At 41.9% G+C, this 25,296-nt stretch overlaps 2 protein-coding genes across 2 annotated transcripts in view; both read left to right on the top strand.

Annotated features, from left to right (window-relative positions):
- The first annotated feature begins 264 nt into the window (after positions 1 to 264).
- LOC121577997 (stathmin-3-like) lies at positions 265 to 15,084 on the top strand. The gene is made up of 5 exons (XM_041892033.2): positions 265 to 358; positions 10,547 to 10,642; positions 11,718 to 11,893; positions 12,084 to 12,275; positions 12,971 to 15,084. The coding sequence occupies exons 1-5, from the start codon at positions 340 to 342 to the stop codon at positions 13,028 to 13,030; spliced, it is 543 nt and encodes a 180-aa protein (XP_041747967.1). The 5' UTR covers positions 265 to 339; the 3' UTR covers positions 13,031 to 15,084.
- An 842-nt stretch (positions 15,085 to 15,926) lies between these two features.
- The window catches only part of LOC121577996 (helicase with zinc finger domain 2), a 41,473-nt gene continuing 32,103 nt past the window's right edge, over positions 15,927 to 25,296 (top strand). The window contains exon 1 of the mRNA XM_041892032.2: positions 15,927 to 16,070. The gene's annotated coding sequence lies outside the window, so the exon portion shown is untranslated. The remainder of the gene's footprint in view (positions 16,071 to 25,296) is intronic.

The raw sequence follows: 25,296 nt of genomic DNA on the forward strand, positions 1-25,296 counted from the left end.
GTGTCCCATTCAAAGGGTGAATGGGCAAGACAAAATATTTACTGTAAGTGCTTTTGAACAGGGTATGGTATGTGTCTGCGTGTGTGCATAGACCTCGCTCTACCCTCCCCCTCCCCCCTCCTTGTCTCTGGCAGGTTGCAGCAGCCCCTAGAGCCGAGCCGGCAGCTCGTTGTTCACGCAGCCACACAGAGAGGCTTGTGCACTGCGCCACTCGGGGGCAGATATATACACCCAGCCCTCTCTCTCCTCCTCCTCCTCCTCCTCCTCCTCCTCCTCGCTCACATTCTCTCTTCTCCTCCATCCGGCAACATCCTGCTCTCGCCTCCACCTCCAGCAACCATGTCCAGCACTATATCAGGTAAGGCATATGCTGCAACATATCATTTATAAAATGGGGGGGTGGATATGTATTTATCAGATGAAATCCTTCAGTTGTATGGTTTTAGATGGAATATTTAGATGTTATTGGAGATGACCCGATGGGTGGGGTGTATTTTGATATGAACTGAGGTGTATTGCTCATATAGGTTCTATATTTTGTGTATAGTTTTTTACCTGTAAAATAGATCTTCAGAGCACTTTTTGTTTGATCTAATGTCTGGCCACATCAAATTCCACCATTCATGAATGGATGAGATCTAGGTATCGCATTTGTTTCATTTGAGTGCTTCTAAAGGTCGTAACTGAGTGTTGCATTTTTTGATGTCTCTCTAAAATGACCAACCGTGGATTATTTCAGGGGATCTGATCGTCTCCATTGCTGATCCGGGATTTGCCTCCAGTCATATCAAGGGCTGCGTCTCAAATAGCACCTTATTCCTTATATAGTGCACTACCTTTGACTAGGGCCCATAGGGAATTGGGGGCCATTTGTGACGCAGCCAAGGTGTGACTGCTGATAAAATGCTGGCTGGATGATGCAGATCTGAAGCAATAAAAAAGGACTCTCACATTGAGGCTTGCAGTGCACACGGCAAATTATAGGTCCTATACAGTTCATTCTATAGGAATCACTAGGGGTGTAAACCTCTGACAAACTATGATACAGTATCGGATACAATATATTATATATAATTTATCTGATTCGATAAAGTCTGATACAGCCCTTTATTTGCTAATCGCCCCTTTGATGGCGTTCATGAGGGGGGGCATTTTAAAGTGTGTTCAATATGATAATGAATTAATTGTCTTTGAGAGGCCTAATGGTTTTAGTCGGCGTGCGGGTAACTTGCAGTAATCTCTGACATGCTTACCCCACCCAATTAGCCATGTACGTAGGATGCCAGTTCAGTTGGATGTCATCATCCATATAAATCTTCAGCCCTAAAAGTTAAATCCAACATTTCTGTTATTATGAATTGTATTTTGCAACCATGTCGTTTTTCTAAACCAACGTTCCTTAACTATTGTGGGCCTATTGCAACCACCATATGCCACCGCATTAACACGAGGGAAACCAATGCTAACACAGTGCTCCGTGCTCTGTGCAGCTTCTTTAGTTCTTGTCCTTCCATTCATCTGTTCACACACATTTTGTGTGTTTTAGTCCTATCTCTGTCTGAACATTGACCTACAGTATAACAGCTCCACGCTTCACTGAGGTAAAAGACAATAGGCACCTCATTTACGACAGCTATAGGATCTGGAAGCATCATCGCCCACGCATCCAGCTAAAAGGCAGGCAGATAAACAACAATACTCATTTCACCACTTTTTCATCAAAGAATAACAGTTCCCTGCACAGGTATTACGGTTGAAGTATATATACAGCATGGAAGAAGTAGTAAACATCATATGGCAATGTGGATTATCATCCTTGTCATTACTGTTGTTACAGTGTCAAAATAATGTCTAAAGTATCAGTATACATAACACTATCCTGTCAGTCAGTCATTTATTTTGTGGGAGTATACTGTCAGCCTGATCCAAGACCATCCTGACCGCTGTGCTCTCGAAGCTTCAGGGTGGTTGTACGAGGCTAGTATACTGTGCGTTCACATTAGGGATCTTTTAGCTAAAACCATTGTAAATATTTTTTTAAATAATGTTAATAGGAAGTTCATAGTATCTGTTTATTAAATTGAAGCGCTTGATCAACGAAAATCCCGAAAACCTCAGGGAATCGCTAAAACAATTATTTGCAGAAACCCAGTGAATTATGCATTTGCTCATAGCCTATGGCCCAGTGGACTAGCCCTGATCATTCTGCTAGTGATGCCTCTCTTTTTGGTTTGAACCTGTTCCCAAACATACAGCTTGTTATATGCCACTGGTTAAATTCACCACTATCACACAGTAGTCAATAAGAAAGACTAGGGAAAACGAGATACACGTGAATTTATGTCTAATTTACGCCTAGATTGTTGAGCAAGATGAGAGTTCACATTCTGAACATAAATCACTGAAACATTTCCTTCATCTCCTAAACACGCCTTGAAATAAGTCAGTTATATTTTCAACCTGAAAATGGGTTGTGACTAGATGAAGTTCAGCCACGGCCGGAAGGGACTTTTCGTAGCAGGTTAGGAGAGCAGTTTAGCTAATGTAATGTTTTTAAAATGTATAACTGCCTTAATTTTGCTGGACCCCAGGAAGAGTAGCTCCAGCCTTGGCAGCAGCTAATGGGGATCCATAATAAATACAAATACAAACCCTAACCCTTTTCCTAACCTTAAAGTCAACCTGCTACGTTAATTCTCCTAACCTCCTAAAAAGTCAATTCTGGTCATAGCTGTATTCAACCTAGTCAGCACCCTGAAAATGACCTGGTATACAAGGCGGCCAATTTGAAGTATTTCGGAGGAATAATGACTTACAGCTCATGCAGTAGGTGTCTCGTTAGGTGTTCAGTTGTTTCCAAAGACGTTTAGTTTTCTTGTCCTCCTTTTTCATCATAGTAACGTAACAATATACAGTATTTCATAGATCCATAGGCTTCTCAGCCCATCATTGAGAGAGAGAGAGGTGTAGTCTGTGTAGTCTCTCTCTCTCTCTCTCTCTCTCTCTCTCTCTCTCCCTTGTAACATACAGTGAAGGCTACAGATGGGCAATCTGCAGTGAAATTACTTGTTTTAGGTCTGGGTCTGAGAGGCTAGATATGATTCACCACTCTGTCCTCTGCAGCTCAGTTCTGTTTTAATAGAGCTCACAGAGGTAACAATACACAGCTTAGTTCTGTTTTAATAGAGCTCACAGAGGTAACAATACACAGCTTAGTTCTGTTTTAATAGAGCACACAGAGGTAACAATATACAGCTTAGTTCTGTTTTAATAGAGCACACAGAGGTAACAATACACAGCTTAGTTCTGTTTTAATAGAGCACACAGAGGTAACAATATACAGCTTAGTTCTGTTTTAATAGAGCTCACAGAGGTATCAATACACAGCTTAGTTCTGTTTTAATAGAGCTCACAGAGCTCACAGAGGTAACAATATACAGCTTAGTTCTGTTTTAATAAAGCTCACAGAGGTAACAATATACAGCTTAGTTCTGTTTTAATAAAGCTCACAGAGGTAACAATACACAGCTTAGTTCTGTTTTAATAGAGTTCACAGAGGTAACAATATACAGCTTAGTTCTGTTTTAATAGAGCTCACAGAGGTAACAATACACAGATTAGTTCTGTTTTAATAGAGTTCACAGAGGTAACAATACACAGCTTAGTTCTGTTTTAATAAAGTTCACAGAGGTAACAATATACAGCTTAGTTCTGTTTTAATAAAGCTCACAGAGGTAACAATACACAGCTTAGTTCTGTTTTAATAGAGTTCACAGAGGTAACAATATACAGCTTAGTTCTGTTTTAATAAAGTTCACAGAGGTAACAATATACAGCTTAGTTCTGTTTTAATAAAGCTCACAGAGGTAACAATACACAGCTTAGTTCTGTTTTAATAGAGTTCACAGAGGTAACAATATACAGCTTAATTTTGTTTTAATAAAGCTCACAGAACAATATACAGCTTAGTTCTGTTTTAATAGAGTTCACAGAGGTAACAATATACAGCTTAGTTCTGTTTTACTAGAGCTCACAGAGGTAACAATATACAGCTTAGTTCTGTTTTAATTGAGCTCACAGAGGTAACAATATACAGCTTAGTTATGTTTTAATAAAGCTCACAGAGGTAACAATATACAGCTTAGTTATGTTTTAATAGAGTTCACAGAGGTAACAATATACAGCTTAGTTCTGTTTTAATAAAGCTCACAGAGGTAACAATATACAGCTTAGTTCTGTTTTAATAAAGCTCACAGAGGTAACAATATACAGCTTAGTTCTGTTTTAATAGAGCTCACAGAGGTAACAATATACAGCTTAGTTCTGTTTTAATAGAGCTCACAGAGGTAACAATATACAGCTTAGTTCTGTTTTAATAGAGCACACAGAGGTAACAATATACAGCTCAATTCTGTCTTAATAAAAGGGCTCACAGAGGTAATAATATGTCTGTATCAGTCCAAGGCCATTACCTTAGGGCAGGGTTCTTCAATTCCGGTCCTGGAGGGCCGAAACACTTCTGTTTTTTATTTCTACCTGGTAGTTAATTGCACTCACCTGGTGTCCCAGGTCTGAATTAGCCCCTGATTAGAAGGAGAGGATGAAAAACAGAGGTGTTTCGGCCCTCCAGGACCGGAATTGAATAACCCTGCCTTAGGGATTTGTCTGTCTAGAGAGGGGTCGTTTTGCAGCCATAGAGCCATGATGTTTCTCCAGGCCGTTTCATAGATAGCTGACCACAGGGACTTATGTATGGAGATAAAACCATGAATCATCTCTGTGGAGAGGTACAGAACATTTGGGACTGTGAGAAGCTGTCATCTGGTATTCAATTCTAGAATTTTTGTGCATACTACCCCCTCTCCACATGTACACATGCATACACACACACACACACACACACAGTCTTGTACAACTAACCTTGTGGGGACACACAATTCAGTCCCATTCAAAATCCTATTTTCCCTAACCTTAACCCGAAATCATAAACCTAACCCTAGCTCCTAACGCTAAAACTAACCCTAGCTCCTAACCCTTAACGTAATTCTAACACTAACACTAATTCTAACCTTAACCCTAAACCCCCTGGAAATAGCATTTGACCATAGGGAAATAACAAAATGTCCCCAGTTGGTCAAATTTGTGTTTGTTTACTATTCTTGTGGAGACTTCTGGTCCCCACAAGTATAGTTAAACATGTCCACACGCACAAACAAACACACACACACACGTTTTGCTAAATGGGTCTAATGTGCCTCGTACTAAGCTTAGCTCTGATGAGCGTGTCAATAATCGATGACCCAGTGCCTGTGAGGATGCCCTTTATAAGTGATGTAAGCGAGGAACATAACACTAGCAATCTGCTCCAGCAGCCAGTTACACTGTCATTCCATCACTAGGCCATATAGCTGTATATCTAAATAGCTATACATATGTATTGATGATGATTGAATGTTGTGTCTTGGATTGATCCCACCTTCAGTTGAACTGTTGTTGTCCAAGGTCCTTTTGGGGTTCTATCACGCTCTCTTGTCCCACGCGCTTTCATATGTTAACTACAGTGCATTTTCCATTGAGAATTGTCATGCGAAACTCCTTGAAACGTCAACAAACATAGAAAAGTCTAAATTTTCAGGGACGGCTCAAGCTATTTAGGGCCCAAAGAAGGATTTGACTTTGGGTTAGGGTTAGGTTAGGGCACAATCTGGTTTCTTTGAATACCGGCTATGGACAGACAGTACACGCTTAGGGCTAAGGGATGTACTTCTCAACCATACAGCACTGCAAGCTTTGGCTAATTACAATGACTCACTACAGAACTAAAGCAATCTCATATTGAACATAATATGTCTATGCAACAAGTGAAATCAAGTTGAATCTGCATTTTACAGATTGTCATATCTAGTGCTTAATTAAAGTAGTACTTGGGATTAAATTAACCATTTAATGACAATACTTGTATGTGGTATAATTTGAATAATGAATAACGAATCAGAATGAAGAAACTGATAAATAGATATGGATTCGTCGATGAAAAGAGGCCCTTAAATTGCCCTATAGCCAGCCGTTATTGTTGGGGCACAGTACTAGGGGTAGAACATAGCCTCAGGGAGTTTTGATTATGACTGCTGCTTCAAACATGGCCGCCTCTGGCTGATAGAGAACCTGTTCCCTGCCTAGCAGCCAAAGATGTCATCTTGGCAGCACACTGTGATTGTGGCCGTTTTCAGGAGCAGTGGACTCACACAGACAAGCTACCCCTCCACTCTCTCTCTCTCTCTCTCTCTCTCTCTCTCTCACTATCTCTCACTCACTCACTCGAGTGCAAACACGCACACACCCTCAAATACACAGTCACACACACACACACACACACACACACTCTCCATCTCTGAGCTGCTGATTTGAGTAGTACTGCTGCAGTGAGTGGAGAGAATGGGAGGGTTGGGTTGGGTGTGCATTCTGCCCAGCTAAGACTGCGATTTCCAGAGTGCCTTGCTTCCTCCCACGCCCATCAGACGTTTAACTGCAGTGACAACGCTCACAACTTGGCACAGCACGAATCCACATATTGTGTCACCAGGGAAATGGTGCCGGTGTGTGATTACACCCATCTCTATTCTACTACCTGGGGTGTCTGGGAGAATTTATCAACGATTAAAAAAAGTATATTCATCTAAGTATACGGTTTCTTAAAGCAGGAAGAATGTTCATTTGGACTCCTGCTAGATAACACCTGCCTGGATTTGATTATAGGGTTCATTGTGTCATCCTAACATTTCTCTATGACTCCTGCCTGACTGTGTCGAACATGTAAAAAATAAAAAAAGTCAAACAATGAGGATGCACTTGGCATATTTTCACAACATTTTGATATGAGGAAATGTCTGTGGCTTCCCCCTTCCAAGCAGGCTACATAACAACACAATGACTGGATCTTTGTGGTATTCCCTGTAGCTCAGTTGGTAGAGCATGGCGCTTGCAATGCCAGGGTTGTGGGTTCGTTTCCCACGGGGGGCCAGTATGAAAAATGTATGCACTCACTAACTGTAAGTTTCTCTGGATAAGAGCGTCTGCTAAATGACTAAAATGTAAATGTATTTTAGATTGTTTAGATGTGATATTTTGGGAGAGGCAATGAGTAATACACATGCATAACAAAACAATTATATCTATGAACATGATAGAAATGATAGAAGCTGTTTTATTGTTTTTTATTGTATTTTTATTTCTCCCCAATTTCGTGATATCCAATTGCGATCCAATTACAATCTTGTGTCATCGCTGCAACTCCCCAACGGGTTCGTGAGAGGCGAAGGTCGAGTCATCCGTCATCTGAAACATGACCCGCCAAACCGGTTCCTTAACCGGCTTAACCTGGAAGCCAGCCACACCAATGTGTCGGAGGAAACACCGTTCAACTGACGACCGAAGTAAGCCTGCAGGCGCCCGGCCCACCACAAGGAATCTCTAGAGCGCGATGAGCCAAGTAATGATAGAAGCTGTTTTCATTGTCATAGTGTATGTTGGACATTCAGATAAGATGTGCTGTTCATGCCCTAGAGAGGTTTCATGACGGGGTGATTATGTTTATACAGTATCATGACTCATGTCAGAGAAAAGCTAACACGTGTCAGTTGTGGGCCTACTAGTATGTCCAGATCTAACACCGTGTCATATACACATAAATGATGGTTCTAAACTGTACCAGATAGGGGTTCTTTGGCTTGTAAACATTGTGGAACCATTTTGGTGCTATATAGAACCCTTTTTAAAAGGTTCTATAAAGAACCATGCTCATAATGTTCTAAATGGAACCTGTATGGTGCTATAAAAACACATTTTCTAAGGTTCTATAATGAACCATTAAATAAGATTCTATATAGCACCAAACAAGGGTTCTGCTATGGTTACAACCCTTTTTGGGGCTATATAGAACACTTTTTTCTGGTTCTTTATAGAACATTTATGGAGAATGGTTCTATAACCAATCTTTCTCATTTTTTAAAATTCTGGTCAGCCATTGTATATTGTTAAAATTGCATAGGTGTTATTATTGTGTTAATTCACAAGTTGATTCAAATGAGCTACCTCTGGAACAGCTGGGGGTCCATGAGGAGAGAATTGAGAACCACTTACCGATTTTGTCAACAGTTCTCAATGACCCAAGGCCATACGTGTGTCTTTCACAAGACACCGTCACTGGCCATAGCCATATATAATATGTATTGGCATAACACAACACATTTGATAAACTGTAATGACACTCACGATTGCTCAAAAAGAGCTTTGATCAAACCACGCCCCAAAATATTCTAATGAGCCGTCTACCTTACATTTAGTTTTTTTATATAAAGAAATAATAATAATTTAGGGGGTAGATCAGCTTTAATATTGCAGATAGATTGTGCCTTCCGTCAATGTAATTGTCTGCATCATTTCCAGTCCCCAAAATATTTTTGGGTAAATATATACAGGAGCAGTCAAAAGTTTGGACACCTACTCATTCAAGGGGTTTTCTTATTTGTACTATTTTCTACATTGTAGAATAATAGTGAAGACATCAAAACTATGCAATAACACATATGGAATCATGTAGCAATCAAAAAAGTGTTAAACAAATCAAATATATTTCAGATTTTAGATTATTCAAAGTAGCCGCCCTTTGCCTTGATGACAGCTTTGCACACTCTTGGCATTATCTCAACCAGCTTCATTAGGTAGTCACCTGGAATGCATATCAATTAACATGTGTGCCTTGTTAAAAGTTAATTTGTGGAATTTCTGTGGTTGTGAATAAACATTTGTAATAAGTATATATTATTTACGCGAGGCACAGGGTTCAGTGGAGATCCTACTGGCAGCTGGGGCTGTTTTGTCCAGTGTGGCAGTGCTCCCACCTCCCTGACCAAGGACCTTCTCCCTCGATTGCTCAGTTTGGCCGGGCAGCCAGCTCTAGGAAGAGTCTTGGTGGTTCCAAACTTCTTCCATTCCAAGAATGATGGATGCCACTGTGTTCTTGAGGACCTTCAAATCAAATCAAATATTATTTGTCACATGCACCGTATACAACAGGTGTAGACCTTACAGTGAAATGCTTACTTACAAGCCCTTAACCAACAATGCAGTTTTAAGAAAATGTAGTGTTAAGTAAACAATAGATAAGTACAAAATAAAAGCAGTAAAATAACAGTAAAAATAACAGTAATGAGGCTATATACAGCGGGTACCAGTACAGTGTTAATGTGCGGGGGCACCGGTTAGTCAAGGTAATTGAGGTAATATGTATATGTAGGTATAGTTAAAGGGACTATGCATGCATAATAAACAGAGAGTAGCAGCAGCGTAAAAGAGGGGGTGGGGACAATGCAAATAGTCTGGGTTGCCATTTGATTAGCTGTTCAAGAGTCTTATGGCTTGGGGGTAGAAGCTGATAAGAAGGCTTTTGGACCTAGACTTGGCGCTCCGGTACCGCTTGCCGTGCGATAGCAGAGAGAACAGTCTATGACAAGGGTGGCTTGAGTCTTTGACAATTTCTAAGGTCTTCCTCTGACATCGCCTGGTACAGAGGTCGTGGATGGCAGGAAGCTTGGCCCCAGTGATGTACTGGGCCGTACGCACTACCCTCTGTAGTGCCTTGCGGTCGGAGGCCGATCAGTTGCCATACCAGGCAGTGATGCAACCAATCAGGATGCTTTCGATGGTGCAGCTGTAGAACTGTTTAAGGATCTGAGGACCCATGCCAAACTTTTCAGTCTCCTGAGGGGGAATAGGCTTTGTCGTGCCCTCTTCACGACTGTCTTGGTGTGTTTGGACCATGATAGTTTGTTGGTGGTGTGGACACCAAGGAACTTGAAGCTCTCAACCTGCTCCACTACAGCACCGTCGACGAGAATGTCCTTATTTTCCTGTAGTCCACAATCATCATCCAATGCTGCAGACATTTTTTGGTACTCTTCCCCAGAACTGTGCCTTAACACAATCCTGTCTCGGAGCTCTTGGTGGTTCCAAACTTCTTCCATTTAAGAATGATGGAGGCCACTGTGTTCTTGGGGACCTTCAATGCTGCAGAAATGTTTTGGTACCCTTCCCCAGATCTGTGCCTCGACACAATCCTGTCTCGGAGCTCTACGGACAATTCCCTTCGACCTCGTGGCTTGGTTTTAGCTCTGACATGTACTGTCAACTGTGGGACCTTATATAGACAGGTGTGTGCCTTTCCAAATCATGTCCAATTAATTTAATGTACCACAGGTGGACTCCAATCAAGTTGTAGAAACATCTCAAGGATGATCAATGGAAACAGGATGCATAACGAAATGTGGAAAAAGTTAAGGGGTCTGAATACTTTCCGAATGCACTGTACAGCCCTGATTCAACATTTTACCATTAGACCCTTCACACATACATTATCTAGTCATATGACGATATCAGCCAGTTTAGCAAATGAAAAATACTGTAACATTCACAATAAATAACATATGCCAATTTAAATGTAGATGCAAGGATAACCGTGGATGTCTTTTCTCCTTTCCCCGTTTTTCAGCCTACTCCGACAAGATCAAAGAGATGTCCATGCTGTCTCTGATCTGCTCCTGCTTCTACTCACAACCACACCCCAACAGTCTCTACCAATATGGAGGTTTGTAGTGAAGAGCTCTGTGTTTGTCCGTGTCCCATAGAGATTATATAAATACTGAATATGATCTTTCTATGGTCTGTCTGTCTCTCTCTCCTTCTATGTCTGTCTGTCTGTCTGTCTGTCTGTCTGTCTGTCTGTCTGTCTGTCTGTCTGTCTGTCTGTCTGTCTGTCTGTCTGTCTGTCTGTCTGTCTGTCTGTCTGTCTCCTTCTCTGTCTGTCTGTCTGTCTGTCTGTGTCTATCTGTGTCTATCTGTCTGTCCTCCCCTCTCTCTGTGTCTGTTTGTCTTTCTGTGCTCCCCTCTCTCTGTGATTGTCTGTCTCCCTGCATCCTGAATATCATACTGAATATGATCTTTCTATGGTCTGTCTGTCTCTCTCTCCTTGTCTGTCTGTCTGTCTGTCTGTCTGTCTGTCTGTCTGTCTGTCTGTCTGTCTGTCTGTCTGTCTGTCTGTCTCCTTCTCTGTCTGTCTGTCTGTCTGTCTGTCTGTCTGTCTGTCTGTCTGTATGTCTGTCTGTCTGTGTCTATCTGTCTGTCCTCCCCTCTCTCTGTGTCTGTTTGTCTTTCTGTGCTCCCCTCTCTCTGTGATTGTCTGTCTCCCTGCATCCTGAATATCATACTGAATATGATCTTTCTATGGTCTGTCTGTCTCTCTCTCCTTCTCTGTCTGTCTGTCTGTCTGTCTGTCTATCTGTCTGTCTGTCTGTCTGTCTGTCTGTCTGTCTGTCTGTCTGTCTGTCTGTCTGTCTGTCTGTCTGTCTGTCTGTCTGTCTGTCTGTCTCTCTCTCTCTCCTTCTCTGTCTGTCTGTCTGTCTGTCTGTCTGTCTGTCTGTCTGTCTGTCTGTCTGTCTGTCTGTCTGTGTCTATCTGTCTGTCCTCCCCTCTCTCTGTGTCTGTTTGTCTTTCTGTGCTCCCCTCTCTCTGTGATTGTCTGTCTCCCTGCATCCTGCCTCCTGCCTGCCTGTCTGTATCAAGCTGTTGTGTGTTAGTACCATAGCATAGTGTACAAACAGGCCAGTAATTTTGAGTCCTGGCCGACACAGGCTTACTGCCCTAATACCTGCTGTTCTCCACAGACATGGAGGTGAAGTCCCTGAACAAGCGGGCGTCCGGCCAGGCCTTCGAGGTCATCCTGAAGGGCCCCGCTGACCTCTCTCCGGACAGGCCCCAGCCCCTGCTTTCTGCTCCCAAGAAGGACCTCTCCCTGGACGAGCTCCATAAAAGGCTGGAAGCTGCGGAGGAGAGGAGGAAGGTAAACGGAGAGCATGACAGAGAATGGGTCACTGCAATATCTCTTTCATCAATATCTCTTTTCACCCTTCGATTCTTCTCACTCTTCCTCTCTTCACAATCTCTCTCATCTATCCCTCTTCCTCTCTCCCCTCTCTCTTTCTCCCTCTTCTCTATCGTTGTCTACTTCTCTCCCTCGTCTCTCTCTGCAGTCTCAGGAGGCCCTGGTGCTGAAGCAGCTAGCTGAGAAGCGGGAGCATGAGCGAGAGGTGCTCCACAAGGCCCTGGAGGAGAACAACAACTTCAGCAAGATGGCCGAAGAGAAGCTTAACCACAAGATGGAGGTCAACAAAGAGAACCGTGAGGCCCACCTGAATGCGCTGAAGCAGCGGCTCCGGGAGAAGGTAAGATACCCACTGATTGTCATTCAAAGCTATGGCCTAACCTAGAAAAATGAAAGACGTGGAGCATTTTGTGGGTAGAGAGTAGAGTATCCAAAGCAGGATTGGAGGTGATCTTTGGTTTAGGGGTCTACTGTAATGGAAAAACAAGGACGACCATGGCCGTAGACATGGGCATTGTGAATACTTACTGGAGGAGTGTGATGACCTAGCCGTCTTTCTGACAACAGGAGGAAATGCATTAGCATGAAATTATTAGCCAGAATGCCAGTCTGTAAGTGGATGACCAGTCTGTAACTTAAATTGGCAAGGAAACAATTTAGCATTGCTGAATGCAGAAACAATCAGATCCCTCCATTCTTCACTTTTGTTTGATAGCATTTGAGGTTGAAATGCTAACCAGTGCTAATCGAAGAATAAAGGAAGGAAGGGTGCTGAGGATTATTTCCCTCCTCTCATACAGGCGTAATAAAGGCCTAGTTCACAAATTTTGTGGATTTATCTTATTTTTATATTATCTTTTTATATTTTATTTTTTACTGCACTACCCTCAGCACCCCTACTTCCTGCGGCTATATTTCTGTGTAAAAGTCTAAGATAAAAGGGAATAGAGAACAACAGTGGTGACTATGTAAATGACCTTATATTGCAGTATTTTATTGCACATCTTCTCTAATTTTCACTTCGTTCCATCACAGGAAATCCATGCTGCTGAGGTCCGTAAAAACAAGGAACTCCAAGCTGACCTCTCTGGTTGAAAACATTTTCTACAGTTTTGTCAAGAGATTCTCGTCTGATGGGTTTTGGTTGGAGGAAATGCTTCTTTTAAGAATCTCAATGTCTCAAAGGCTCTTGCATTGTTCACTGGTTTCACAAGCTAATAATTCAAGAACATTTTACACAGATTGTTTCTCATCTCTCAGTGTATTTTTTTGAAAACCACAAACATTTTGAAATGCGAAGGCACATTAGGTCAAGGGCCAGATTGACTAAACATTTGTACTTGCTTTAAGACTGCACCTGTGAGTTCAAACAAAGGAACAACATGAAAACAATTGAAAAGTTATTTATTTTACCTTTTGTTTTAAATAATGATGTTTGGTTCTGTCCAGAAAAATTACCAGTTCAATTTTGCAGTAGTGCAAATGCTTGGAAAATCTTTCTCTCTGTGTGTGTCAGACCTAAAAAGCTACTGTAAATGGGTGGCGTATGGTGAAATATTTGATTGTTTTGGTGCATGGGGCAGGTGAGAAGAGGTGGTGTGTGTGTGTGTGTACATCTTTACCGTTTGTTTCTGTGTAGGGGATGTTGGGGATTTTGTACTGATACTAGTTTTAGGCGTGTTCATGCACACCTTTTCAGAAGGGTGGGTGCACGCCTACGTCAGAGAGAAAGGCTGTGAGTCATCAGAATGATGAATTGCCCTTATTGATACAAAACATAGTTCAATATGTAATGTTCAATTCTCATAGGAAGTCATGTCTATGCTGCATCTGTACTGTGAGTGAACTGTTCCACATATTTCCAAACTGTCTTTATTTTGAAAAAGTAGCTTGAGGTCGTAACACAATCCCTATATCTATTGCATAAGGTACTTTATGACATGGAAGCAGAGCCACGCTAAATGGATTCAAGAGTTGCCCTGTGCTAGAGGCTTGCTCAGACCTCGTGTAAACGGGATAATATACGATATTCAGCTAAATCTATAGGCAAACACCATAACCTGGCCATTCATCATGTATAGTGGCACCCATTGTCAATTTGTGCAGCTGTCTTCAATCAAACATGTAAAGTTACTCACTTGAGTGTTTAAAAATTAGGCCTCAGTTCAATACAGTTCAGTATTCACTTTGCCGTAGGTCAGTAAATTAATAAGGTTATGACACATACGTTTGAGTTGCTTGAAGAGTGGCTTCCGTTCTCGCTTCAGTTTCGTTTCCTAGCTACTGAAATCTCCCACACAGTCTGTTTATTTCCGAGAGTCACTCACTTGTGACTGTTGAGTAAGTGTCACTGTAGGGGACTACATTGAGTAACAAGATGACTCCACTACAGAATGCCATAGTTTGTTTGCAGTGAGATACAGAGTCAATGTGACAGAATTAGTTTTATGCAAATCATATGCAAATAAAAAGGATTATGATGTGAACTTTGGCATGTGATGTGGAGGTATCAAATGCTGACATAGCCTGAATGTATTACCAGACTCACATAGCCTGAATGTATTACCTTCTAGCAGCATATAGGCCTGGGTTACTCGTGCAAGGTTTCCCTATACAGTATTAATGGGGATAATGCTGCTCAGCTTCAGTGGGGTTGCGCTAGGACACAATCCCGTCATGCTGGTGCTTGACTTGGTTGGTTGTCACCTTGCCTTAAGTAACCTTGACATCGTGCCAACTACTGTTTTATTTATCTTTGTCTAAGATGGGTCCACCAGTCCATTATGCTTACACAACACACACACACACACACACACACACACACACACACACACACAGTCTCAGCACATACAACAACTCTGTGTGAATAACTCAACAATAGCTCATCTTTGATACAAGGTCAGCTGTTGTTGCTTGCATATAAAGTCTGATAAACTATAATAAAGTTGGTGATACCTTATTTTTTCATTTCTATTTGTGACACTTAATAATTTACATATTTATCATTTACAATTGTAGTAAAATATGTCACATGAGAGCTGATATCATAGCTTTCACACATCTTTGAAAAATCTAACCTGGTAAATATTAAAAATAATGCTTCAGAATTAATTTCACTGGATTAATAAACCCTTCATGGCAAATTCAAACCGTTTTTACTTTCTGGTTCATGCAAAGAATGTTCAAGTTACAAGGTCAGGGGACTGCTTCCAAATCATCCACAGGTAATGAAATGTATGATGTATCATATGCTAACTAACTGTAAGTCGCTCTGGATAAGAGCGTCTGCTAAATGACTCAAATGTAACAAATGTAAATGTAAAATGTGATAGTTTATCTGCTATCTGCCGGACTATTATCAACGTTTGCATGATTTTTCTGTCGTAACGTTTGACCAGTAAAATGTGTAATGTGATATCGGATATCATCGAGGCTCTATAGCAGAGATTATGGAGGAATTCTCTGTTCTTATTCGTATTATTTATCAAATGTCTCTGTTTATCCTAGTCATTCTGCACAGTATCCTTTGACGATGCCGTCATGCCGACGCCCAGAATGACAGAAACGAAACTTAACCGTGCTGCGAATGAAACAGTGGGCATTCCGAGTCTTTTCGGTGAACCCCAAACGATTCTTCGTTCAAATGCTTAAAAATCGACCTACAACCATGACAAAATTGCAAAGTTGCATTCAAATACATTTTTAGCTGGCTAAATTATTAGATGGCCTGCAAAAAATATATAAAATATTGACGCGTTCTCCCCACTATTTATTGTTTCTGCCCTGAGGATTCACCCTCTTTAGATAATTATTCTGTAACTTCTCAGCAGAAAAAACTTGTTTTGAGCTCAAAAAGCAGTAGTAGCAAGGAAAAAGCAATAGCAGCAGTATGCAAATCAAGGAGCCAAATGAACGGCTCTTTCACCAATGTGATTCGGTTCCCGACGTTCACCAAAAAGATCAGTTCAAAAAGAGCCGTTCGCGAACAACTCATCATTAAATTATATTCCAACGATGGGAGGGATTTATTGTCTCCATATCCACTGTATGAGATATAACTGAAGAAACTGGAGTTTCAATTTAATGGGAAATGTTTGTTGTGTACCGACTGTTAAAAACTCCTGAAACTATTGCGGTGAGTTCAACATTATAAAATGAGTTCATTAACCATGTGTGGGTTATAAGCGAACGTTTTGAAAATAATTGTGAATGTGAAGCGTCAGACGAACCTGTGACTTCCTTCTAAATCAAATCAGGAATTACTTGATGTTGCATTTTTTATGACAACAAATTATCTAATTGTTTCTTGGTGAAAGGTAAGCAAGGTAAAGCGCCTCTATGAGTCCAAAACGTGCACGCACAGCTGTGTTCTAGAATATTGGACCATATGTTGGCTTTCATACTTTTCGAATTCTCAGCGCGGTTCTGTCAACACATTCAAATGAATAGAGGACGGGTACGGAGGTGCGCGTTCGGGCTGTGCGTCCATCGTGGACCGTGGTCAAGAGATCCATATAGCAAGTTGGAGGCGATGAAACAACAGAGGCATATTCATTTTAAATTAATGAAGCGAAGTACACGGGAGAACCACTGGGCGATGCGAGAATGGCCAGAGAGGAAGAGGAAGAGAGACGCCCAACTCGGCAGAAAATCTGTCACCCTCCAGCAGGTGGCGTCTTTTCGTTGTCTCGCCCATCAAGCAAGTAGTTTTTGTTTGGAGGTCAATGAGAGTGTAGAATTTGAAAAAAAAATAAAAAATGAATGGCTTATTTTCTACGTTTATTTGATCGAATATAAGTTTCGTAATGCTTAATTTGTTAGGAATGTACTGATATAAATAAGACACGTGACATCCCGGCCACTTTGAGAAAAAAAACTTTATATCAGGGTTGTCTTGATATGGCTTTGCATATTCATGACATGAGGCTAGTAGCGTAGCATATATTTCCATTGAATACAGGTGGTTGACCTCAACAACCCTTATCGAATATTTTAAAAAGCATTAAAATAATGAGACGTATCCACCAATACAATGAAAGGATAGGCGGTAACTAGACAGCCCGCCATGTGACTTTGGGCCAGGGTGCATGAACAGGGCGGGACCAAAGTTGGGAAAAGTGTAACTTTTGTTGTGTACTTGCTATTGACCAATCGAAGCTCACTATAGTTTCCAACCTAGCACTACCTAGCCTGGTTGCTAGCTTGCTATCACCAACATGAGGGCGAAGCAATTTTGGCTAGCCGAATTTACGCGTTAAAAGGATCTCGGCTATCACAATGGGACGCTGGTATCTCAGCGTCTGTGGACTAGGATTTAAGAGTAAATAATAGTCCACAGACTACTCGACTAAAGAAATCTCGGTCAACCAACAGCCTATCGACCAAACAATCGACCAGTCGACTAAATGGGGTCAGTCCTAGTTGACTCCAATGCTTCCCACAGTTGTGTCAAGTTGGCTGGATGTCCTTTGGATTGTGGACCATTCTTGATACACACGGGAAACTGTTTGTCGGTAGGCCTATAGCTATTTCCTCCTATAGTGTCACCATGCACTCCTTAAATAGGCCTACCTCCTTTCTGCGTTGGACTCAGGCCTCATATATGGGGTGGAAAATCAACTTCTGAAAGTACAATGCTTAGATTATAATGACATCTAAGATTGAATTCTTTGCAAAACAGCGACAGTTTCATTGCAAACAAGACACACTTGTTTGTCATTGGAGAAATGCGGTACGATGAATATCTTTTAAAAGAGTAGGTAGGCCTATTAACAGGTGATTTTACCACTGTAATCAGATCGAAATGATTATGATATTGTCATTGAATTGATTAGCCCAGTAACCACACGTGTTAAATGTGTAGTGTAACCTACACTGTGTAGGGCTATGAATTGGTCAGCTATTAGACTAGTTGCTAATGGGATAATTATCTTCAGCCTGCCGACTAGCTACAAGCTCAGGAACAAATTGGCTGGAGGCCAAACCTAGTTCCCAACACCTGTTGTATATTGTAAATTCAGTCACCCCCTTCACCATCATCATCATCATCAATCAAATCATTCACACGTGTGGCTATACAGTGCATTCGGAAAGTATTCAGACCCCTCGACTTTTTCCACATTTTGTTACCTTACAGCCTTATAAAAAAAATTATCAAATAGAAATGTTTCCTCATCAATCTACACATAATACCCCATAATGACAAAGCGAAAATAGGTTTTTAGAAATTTTTGCAAATGTTTAAAACATTAAATTAAAATTCAAACGTATTTGCAATGAGACTCGAAATGTAGCTCCGGTGCATCCAGTTTCCATTGACCATCCTTGAGATGTTCCTACAATCATTAAGTTTGCTGATGACACAACAGTGGTAGGCCTGATCACCGACAATGATGAGACAGCCTATAGGGAGGAGGTCAGAGACCTGGCCGTGTGGTGCCAGGATAACAACCTCTCCCTCAACGTGATCAAGACAAAGGAGATGATTGTGGACTACAGGGAAAAAAAGAGGACTGAGCACGCCCCCATTCTAATCGACGGGGCTGTAGTGGAACAGGTTGAGAGCTTCAAGTTCCTTGGTGTCCACATGACCAACAAACTATCATGGTCCAAACACACCAAGACAGTCGTGAAGAGGGCACGACAAAGCCTATTCCCCTCAGGAGAATGAAAAGATTTGGCATGGGTCCTCAGATCCTCAAAAAGTTCTACAGCTGCACCATCGAGAGCATCCTGACTGGTTGCATCACTACCTGGTATGGCAACTGCTCGGCCTCCGACCGCAAGGCACTACAGAGGGTAGTGCGTACGGCCCAGTACATCACTGGGGCCAAGCTTCCTGCCATCCAGGACCTCTATACCAGACGGTGTCAGAGGAAGGCCCTAAAAATTATCAAAGACTCCAGCCACCCAAGTCATAGACTGTTCTCTCTGCTACTGCACGGCAAGCGGTACCGGAGCGCCAAGTCTAGGTCCAAAAGGCTTCTTAACAGCTTCTACCCCCAAGCCATAAGACTCCTGAACAGCAGACAGGTTGAAAATGTTGAAAATGTCAGTGAAGACACTTGCCAGTTTGCCAGCGCATGCTCTGAGTACACGTCGTGGTAATCAGTCTTCGTAGTCCGTAATAGTTTGCAAGCCCTACCACATCCGACGAGCGTCAGATCCGGTGTAGTAGGATTCAATCTTAGTCCAGTATTGACGCTTTGCCTGTTTGATGATTAGTCGGAGGGCATAGCAGGATTTCTTATAAGCGTCCGGGTTGGTGTCCCGCTCCTTGAAAGCGGGAGCTCTATCCTTTAGCTCAGTGTGGCTGTTGCCTGTAATCCATGGCTTCTGGTTTGGGTATGTACGTAAGGTCACTGTGGGAACGACGTCATCGATGCACTTATTGATGAAGCCGGTGACTAATGTGGTATACTCCTCAATGCCATGGGATGAATCCCGGAACATATTCCAGTCTGTGCTAGCAAAACAGTCCTGTAGCTTAGCATCTGCATCATCTGACCATTTCTGTATTGAGCGAGTCACTGGTACTTCTTGCTTTAGTTTTTGCTTGTAAGCAGGAATCAGGAGGATATAATTGTGGTCAGATTTGCCAAATGGAGGGCGAGGGTTTCTTTGTGTGTGGAGTGAAGGTGGTCTAGAGTTTTTTTCCCCTCTGGTTGCACATGTGAAATGCTGGTAGAAATAAGGTAAAACGGATGTAAGTTTTCCTGCATTAAAGTCCGTGGCCACTAGGAGCGCTGCACCTTGATGAGATTTTTCTTGTTTGCTTATGGCCTTATACAGCTCGTTGAGTGTGGTCTTAGTGCCAGCATCGGTTTGTGTTGGTAAATAGACAGCTACGAAAAATATAGATGAAAACTCTCTTGGTAAATAGTGTGGTCTACAGCTTATCATGAGGTACCCTTCCTCAGGCAACCATGAGACTTCTTTAATATTAGATTTCGCGCACCAGCTGTTATTGACAAATGGACACAGACCACCACCCCTTACCGGAGGTAGTTGTTCTGTCTTGCCAATGCACGGAAAACCCAGCTGTCATCAATGCAAAGGGTGGCTATTTGAAGAATCTGAAATATAAAATATATTTTGATTTGTTTAACACTTATTTGGTTACTACATGATTCCATATGTGTTATTTCATAGTTTTGATGTCTTCACTATTATTCTACAACGTAGAAAATAGTAAAAAATAAAGAAAAACCCTTAAATGAGTAGGTGTTCTAAAACCTTTGACCTGTAGTGTATATTAAATTTATTACATGAATGGTGACCACAGCCCTTCTGAAAATACATTTAATTTGTGTTCAAATGCGATTTTCCCCACCCTGCTCCATGTATTCACTGTATTCCATTTCAAATTTGGCTCCCAGTGCGGCTAGTTCCGGGGGTATTGTGACGCATCTGACAGTTCCTTCTCTGTATGTTCCGAGATGCGTACACGTTTGGTACCCTGATAGACTGTCTATCAGACACAGGATGTTGGTGGCACCTTAATTGGGGAGAACGGGCTCATGGTAATGACTGGAGCGAAATTAGTGGAATGGTATCAAATACATCAAACGCATGGTTTCCAGGTGTTTGATGCCATTCCATTTGCGCCGTTCCATTCATTATTATGAGCCGTCCTCCCCCCAGCAGCTTCCTGTGCTTTCAGAGTACCAAACTATACGCGTAAGCACAGCAGAGTTCTAGAATATTGGACCGTTGGCTTTCATACTTTTCTCATTCTCAGCGTAGTGCCAGCAATTTCTCCAACTGTCAACACATTCAAATGAATAGAGGACGGGTACCAAGAGTGACATTGGTTGGGTATTGTGGGGAGGTGCGCCGACCCCCGCGGATGGTGGGGCGCCGTTCCTGATTCACGCTTAAAAGATTGAACAGTCAAAGACAAAGGTTTCATCTGAAGTAGCCTACATGACATCAACTTCAGATATTTTACTGTTACTGGAAGCACATTGCTGGTCTGTTGGGACTTGGAGTGAAATGTGATGGGAAAGTATACGCTGTCTTTTTTCTTTAAAGAGCAACTGAATGCACAGATTCCGCATGTGTTTCTCTGTTGCTCATTGAAGTGGTTAAGAAAAACGAGATTTCAGTCTTGGGGGTGTGGTTCATGTGGCAGTTACTGATGTTTGTCCCCAATGAGACACGCTAGTAACAAAGCCAGTATTACTTCCTCAAAATATGCTGAGCGATTAGTGTTGTTTGAGGTCGGTTCGGTTTCGGTTTGATTATAAAAAATGAATCATGGTTTCTGATTTCAGTTTCGATAATTTGTTTAAACATTAAATGCATTATGAAATAGAGCTTTTTAATGGAAATTCCAAAGGCCAAAAAAGTCAGCATTCAATTGCCAAAACATTGTAAATATTCCATTGTCTCTGTCAGGTCCACATTGGGTAGACATCAATAGGGAAATAGGAAATTACTATGAAATAATACAATATTTAAGTTGTGTATATTAGTTCGTTTTTATTTGATGACTTTATTATTTTTCATTCCTTAAAGTCATCATCTGATCTCTGCTCAGGCAGTAGCCGTCTGCCAGCCAGACAACGTTATCTATGTGCTCCCCATATTGTACTGTCTGTCTTTAGTCTTCCTATTTAGCTAGCCTGCCTAAGTAGCCTATGCTGCAGAGCTGTCTGACAAAATCATTTTACAAATTCTTCAAAGTAGATAAGGCATACTTTCATGAACTGTCTCTGTCTCTCTCTTCATTGTGTTGTGTAGATTCCTCTCTCATGCGGTCTGTGTGTATCTAACCTAATGCCCCGTTTACATTTCATTATGCCGTACGTCATCTTCACGGAGTCTTGCCCCGCTACTGAACGGACAAGTTGTGTGTTTGTAATACAAGATGGAGGAGAGCCTTTTTCATTCAAGACAGGATAAATATATTGTTTCAGATGATAAAAGATCAAACATGTTTTGTTTAGTTACTTTATCCTCAACTTGTTTCTCTAACTTTATAGCAAGTCAAGCTAGCTTGCACTTCAGAGCAGCTAGCTAGCTAGCTAAAAGCTAGGCTAGGTTGAAGATACCATTGTAGCTAGTGACCTCCACCCAATAATTATCATCAAAAAACAAATGTCATTACCACAATAAACTTAGATGCACTATGCAGAAATTGCTCCGCCATTGCTAAAATTGTAATAGTTTGCCTAATTTCAGTTTATGTGACAAAACAAGCAAGTATGAAAATGTATGCACTCACTAACTGTAAGTCGCTCTGGATAAGAGCGTCTGCTAAATGACTAAAATGTAAAATGTATAGTGTAGAGCAGTGGTCACCAACCTTTTCTGAGTCAAGATCACTTTCTGAGTCAAAATGCATGATGAGATCTACCGCTCAGATTTGTTAAAAACATGACTTAAAAAACCTAAGCTTATTCAACTTTAACCAATTAAAAACAGTTATGTAGCAATGAGGTTTGTGCAGTATGCTATAGGCCCAATACATTATTACATTTACATTTACGTCATTTAGCAGATGCTCTTATCCAGAGCGACTTACAAATAGATGCATTCACCTTATAGCCAGTGGGATAACCACTTTACAATGTTTTTTTTTTTTTTTTTGGGGGGTAGGTTGGGGTAAGGGGGGTAGAAGGATTACTTTATCCTATCCCAGGTATTCCTTAAAGAGATGGGGTTTCAAATGTCTCCGGAAGGTGGTGAGTGACTCCGCTGTCCTGGCGTCGTGAGGGAGCTTGTTCCACCATTGGGGTGCCAGAGCAGCGAACAGTTTTGACTGGGCTGAGCAGGAACTATGCTTCCGGAGAGGTAGGGGAGCCAGCAGGCCAGAGGTGGATGAATGCAATGCCCTCGTTTGGGTGTAGGGACTGATCAGAGCCTGAAGGTACGGAGGTGCCGTTCCCCTCACAGCTCCGTAGGCAAGCACCATGGTCTTGTAGCAGATGCGAGCTTCAACTGGAAGCCAGTGGAGTGTGCGGAGGAGCGGGGTGACGTGAGAGAACTTGGGAAGGTTGAACACCAGATGGGCTGCGGGATTCTGGATGAGTTGTAGGGGTTTAATGGCACAGGCAGGGAGCCCAGCCAACAGCGAGTTGCAGTAATCCAGACGGGAGATGACAAGTGCCTGGATTAGGACCTGTGCCGCTTCCTGTGTAAGGCAGGGTCGTACTCTCCGAATGTTGTAGAGCATGAACCTACAGGATCGGGTCACCGCCTTGATGTTAGCGGAGAACGACAGGGTGTTGTCCAGGGTCACGCCAAGGCTCTTCGCACTCTGGGAGGAGGACACAACGGAGATGTCAACCGTGATGGCGAGATCATGGAACGGGCAGTCCTTCCCCGGGAGGAAGAGCAGCTCCGTCTTGCCAAGGTTCAGCTTGAGGTGGTGAGCCGTCATCCATACTGATATGTCTGCCAGACATGCAGAGATGCGATTCGCCACCTGGTTATCAGAAGGGGGAAAGGAGAAGATTAGTTGTGTGTCGTCAGCGTAGCAATGATTATCACTGCATATTGGCTACGCTTGAATTGCTCTGCCAATGTTGTTATTCTCAGACAATTTTGAAGTGTAAAAATGTAGGTATATGATCATACCGGTAATATCATTTGTTGTATTACTTGTGAGGCACAGCTAAGTGAGCATAATATTTTTCTCCTTTTTTTTTTACTGGACTGATGGCCTGCATCTGATGGTCAGTCTGAGTGGAGGGAGGGAGCAGCGGTGAGGCTGCCTCTTACCTGAATCACCGTCCCTCCTCTCTCCCTCCCTCCGCTGAGAAAAGGGGACACAGTCTTCCAGCTGATGGTGAAACTAAAGTCGCACTACATTATTTCTGCCTCATGTACCAAGTGAAATATTTATTGATATTAAAAAAGACACAAGCCGCTAATAATAACAACGCAAGCTTATTGGATCACTTGGCTTATAAAAGTTTTGAACAAAGTGTTGACAGCGCTGAATAATAACTTAAACATGAACTTGCTCATAAAAACAGCAGCTCTATGCTGTATTCGTTGAGTCTCTCTAGTTTATAGGTGCACTTGATTTGCTCTCTGGGGCTGCCGGGTAGGTGGAGTTCTACCTACAGACACATGAAATGGTTTAAACTGGGAACATTTAGCCTTTCTGGCGCTAGGGCTGCTGAATCAAGTGCATCTACCACCAACAGCGCGAAACAAATACAAAAAATAGGAACGCAAGGCTTTATCATTGTTTTTTTTACAGAAATGTTTGGTTATTCGACTTGTTTGGTGACCACTGGTGTAGAGAATCATTGTACCATCATAACCACTGTGAAATATATTTTCCATAACCCAAAATATTGTAGTTTCAGCTGTTTGAAGCTGGTGTACAAAACCGAAAGTTTGCTGCTTTAAACGGGAGGCAACAGTCGTATAATACAATTGGTTTAACAGCCAATGTGTATTATTTAACATTTACTATTAAAATCGTACTTACTTATAGGAATGGGTAGTTGTTTACAAGTTGCTAGCTATCATATAAAGCCATCATGCAGTGTCCGTCTCGCAACGGAGCCTTCAACTGCAAGGGGGCGTTGCGTTTCCACTCCATTGTGGATGTCTCCATTGAAATGCATGACATCCGGCGCAACGTAACAGAGTGCTTATGGGTAATGTGAACAGGCTTAACGTAGCAGGCGTAGAAGTGTATTCGTCCAGAGATCTGTATATAACGACGAGATGCTCATGTCACCGCCCTAACAATGGGAGTCGTTGTCCCAAAGGTGGGAAAGCAGGCGACAAGTTTAGGTCCAAAATAAGCCTGTAGAAATGCATTGGGATTATTTTTGACAGATTTTTGCGAGAGTGAAACCTCTCGCTTCGCCCCTTGCTCTATGATCCATCTCTGTCTTGAAAAAAACTGGTGCAATGGATTATTGTCGTTGTAGTTACCACATTTCTCAGCTGAACTAGGTTGAATATTTGCTTAATGAAAACTACAACTCCCTCCAGCCCAGCATCCCACATCAAATAAAATTAAATGTAATTGTATTTATCACATGCGCCAAATTCAGCTGGTGTAGACTTTACAGTGAAATGCTTGCTTACCAACATTTCCCAACGATGCAGAGTTAAAATAGTAACTAACACGAGGAATAAAATAAAAAACACAAGAATGGAGCTATATACAGGAAGTACCAGTACCAGATCAATGTGCAGAGGTACGATGTACTTGAGGTACAGTTGAAGTCGGAAGTTTACATACACCTTAGCCAAATACATTTAAACTCAGTTTTTCACAATTCCTGACATTTAATCCTAGTAAAAATTCCCTGTCTTAGGTCAATTAGGATCACCACTTTATTTTAAGAATGTGAAATGTCAATAATAGTAGCGAGAATGATTTATTT

The sequence above is a fragment of the Coregonus clupeaformis genome, chromosome 12 (assembly GCF_020615455.1).
Source record: "Coregonus clupeaformis isolate EN_2021a chromosome 12, ASM2061545v1, whole genome shotgun sequence".
NCBI classification, from domain to species: domain Eukaryota; kingdom Metazoa; phylum Chordata; class Actinopteri; order Salmoniformes; family Salmonidae; genus Coregonus; species Coregonus clupeaformis.

Coding starts and splice junctions, on each gene's coding strand:
- LOC121577997 (XM_041892033.2), top strand. Junction 11,894..12,083: donor CTGCGGAGGAGAGGAGGAAG/GTAAACGGAGAG, acceptor CTCTCTCTGCAG/TCTCAGGAGGCCCTGGTGCT. Junction 12,276..12,970: donor AGCAGCGGCTCCGGGAGAAG/GTAAGATACCCA, acceptor GTTCCATCACAG/GAAATCCATGCTGCTGAGGT.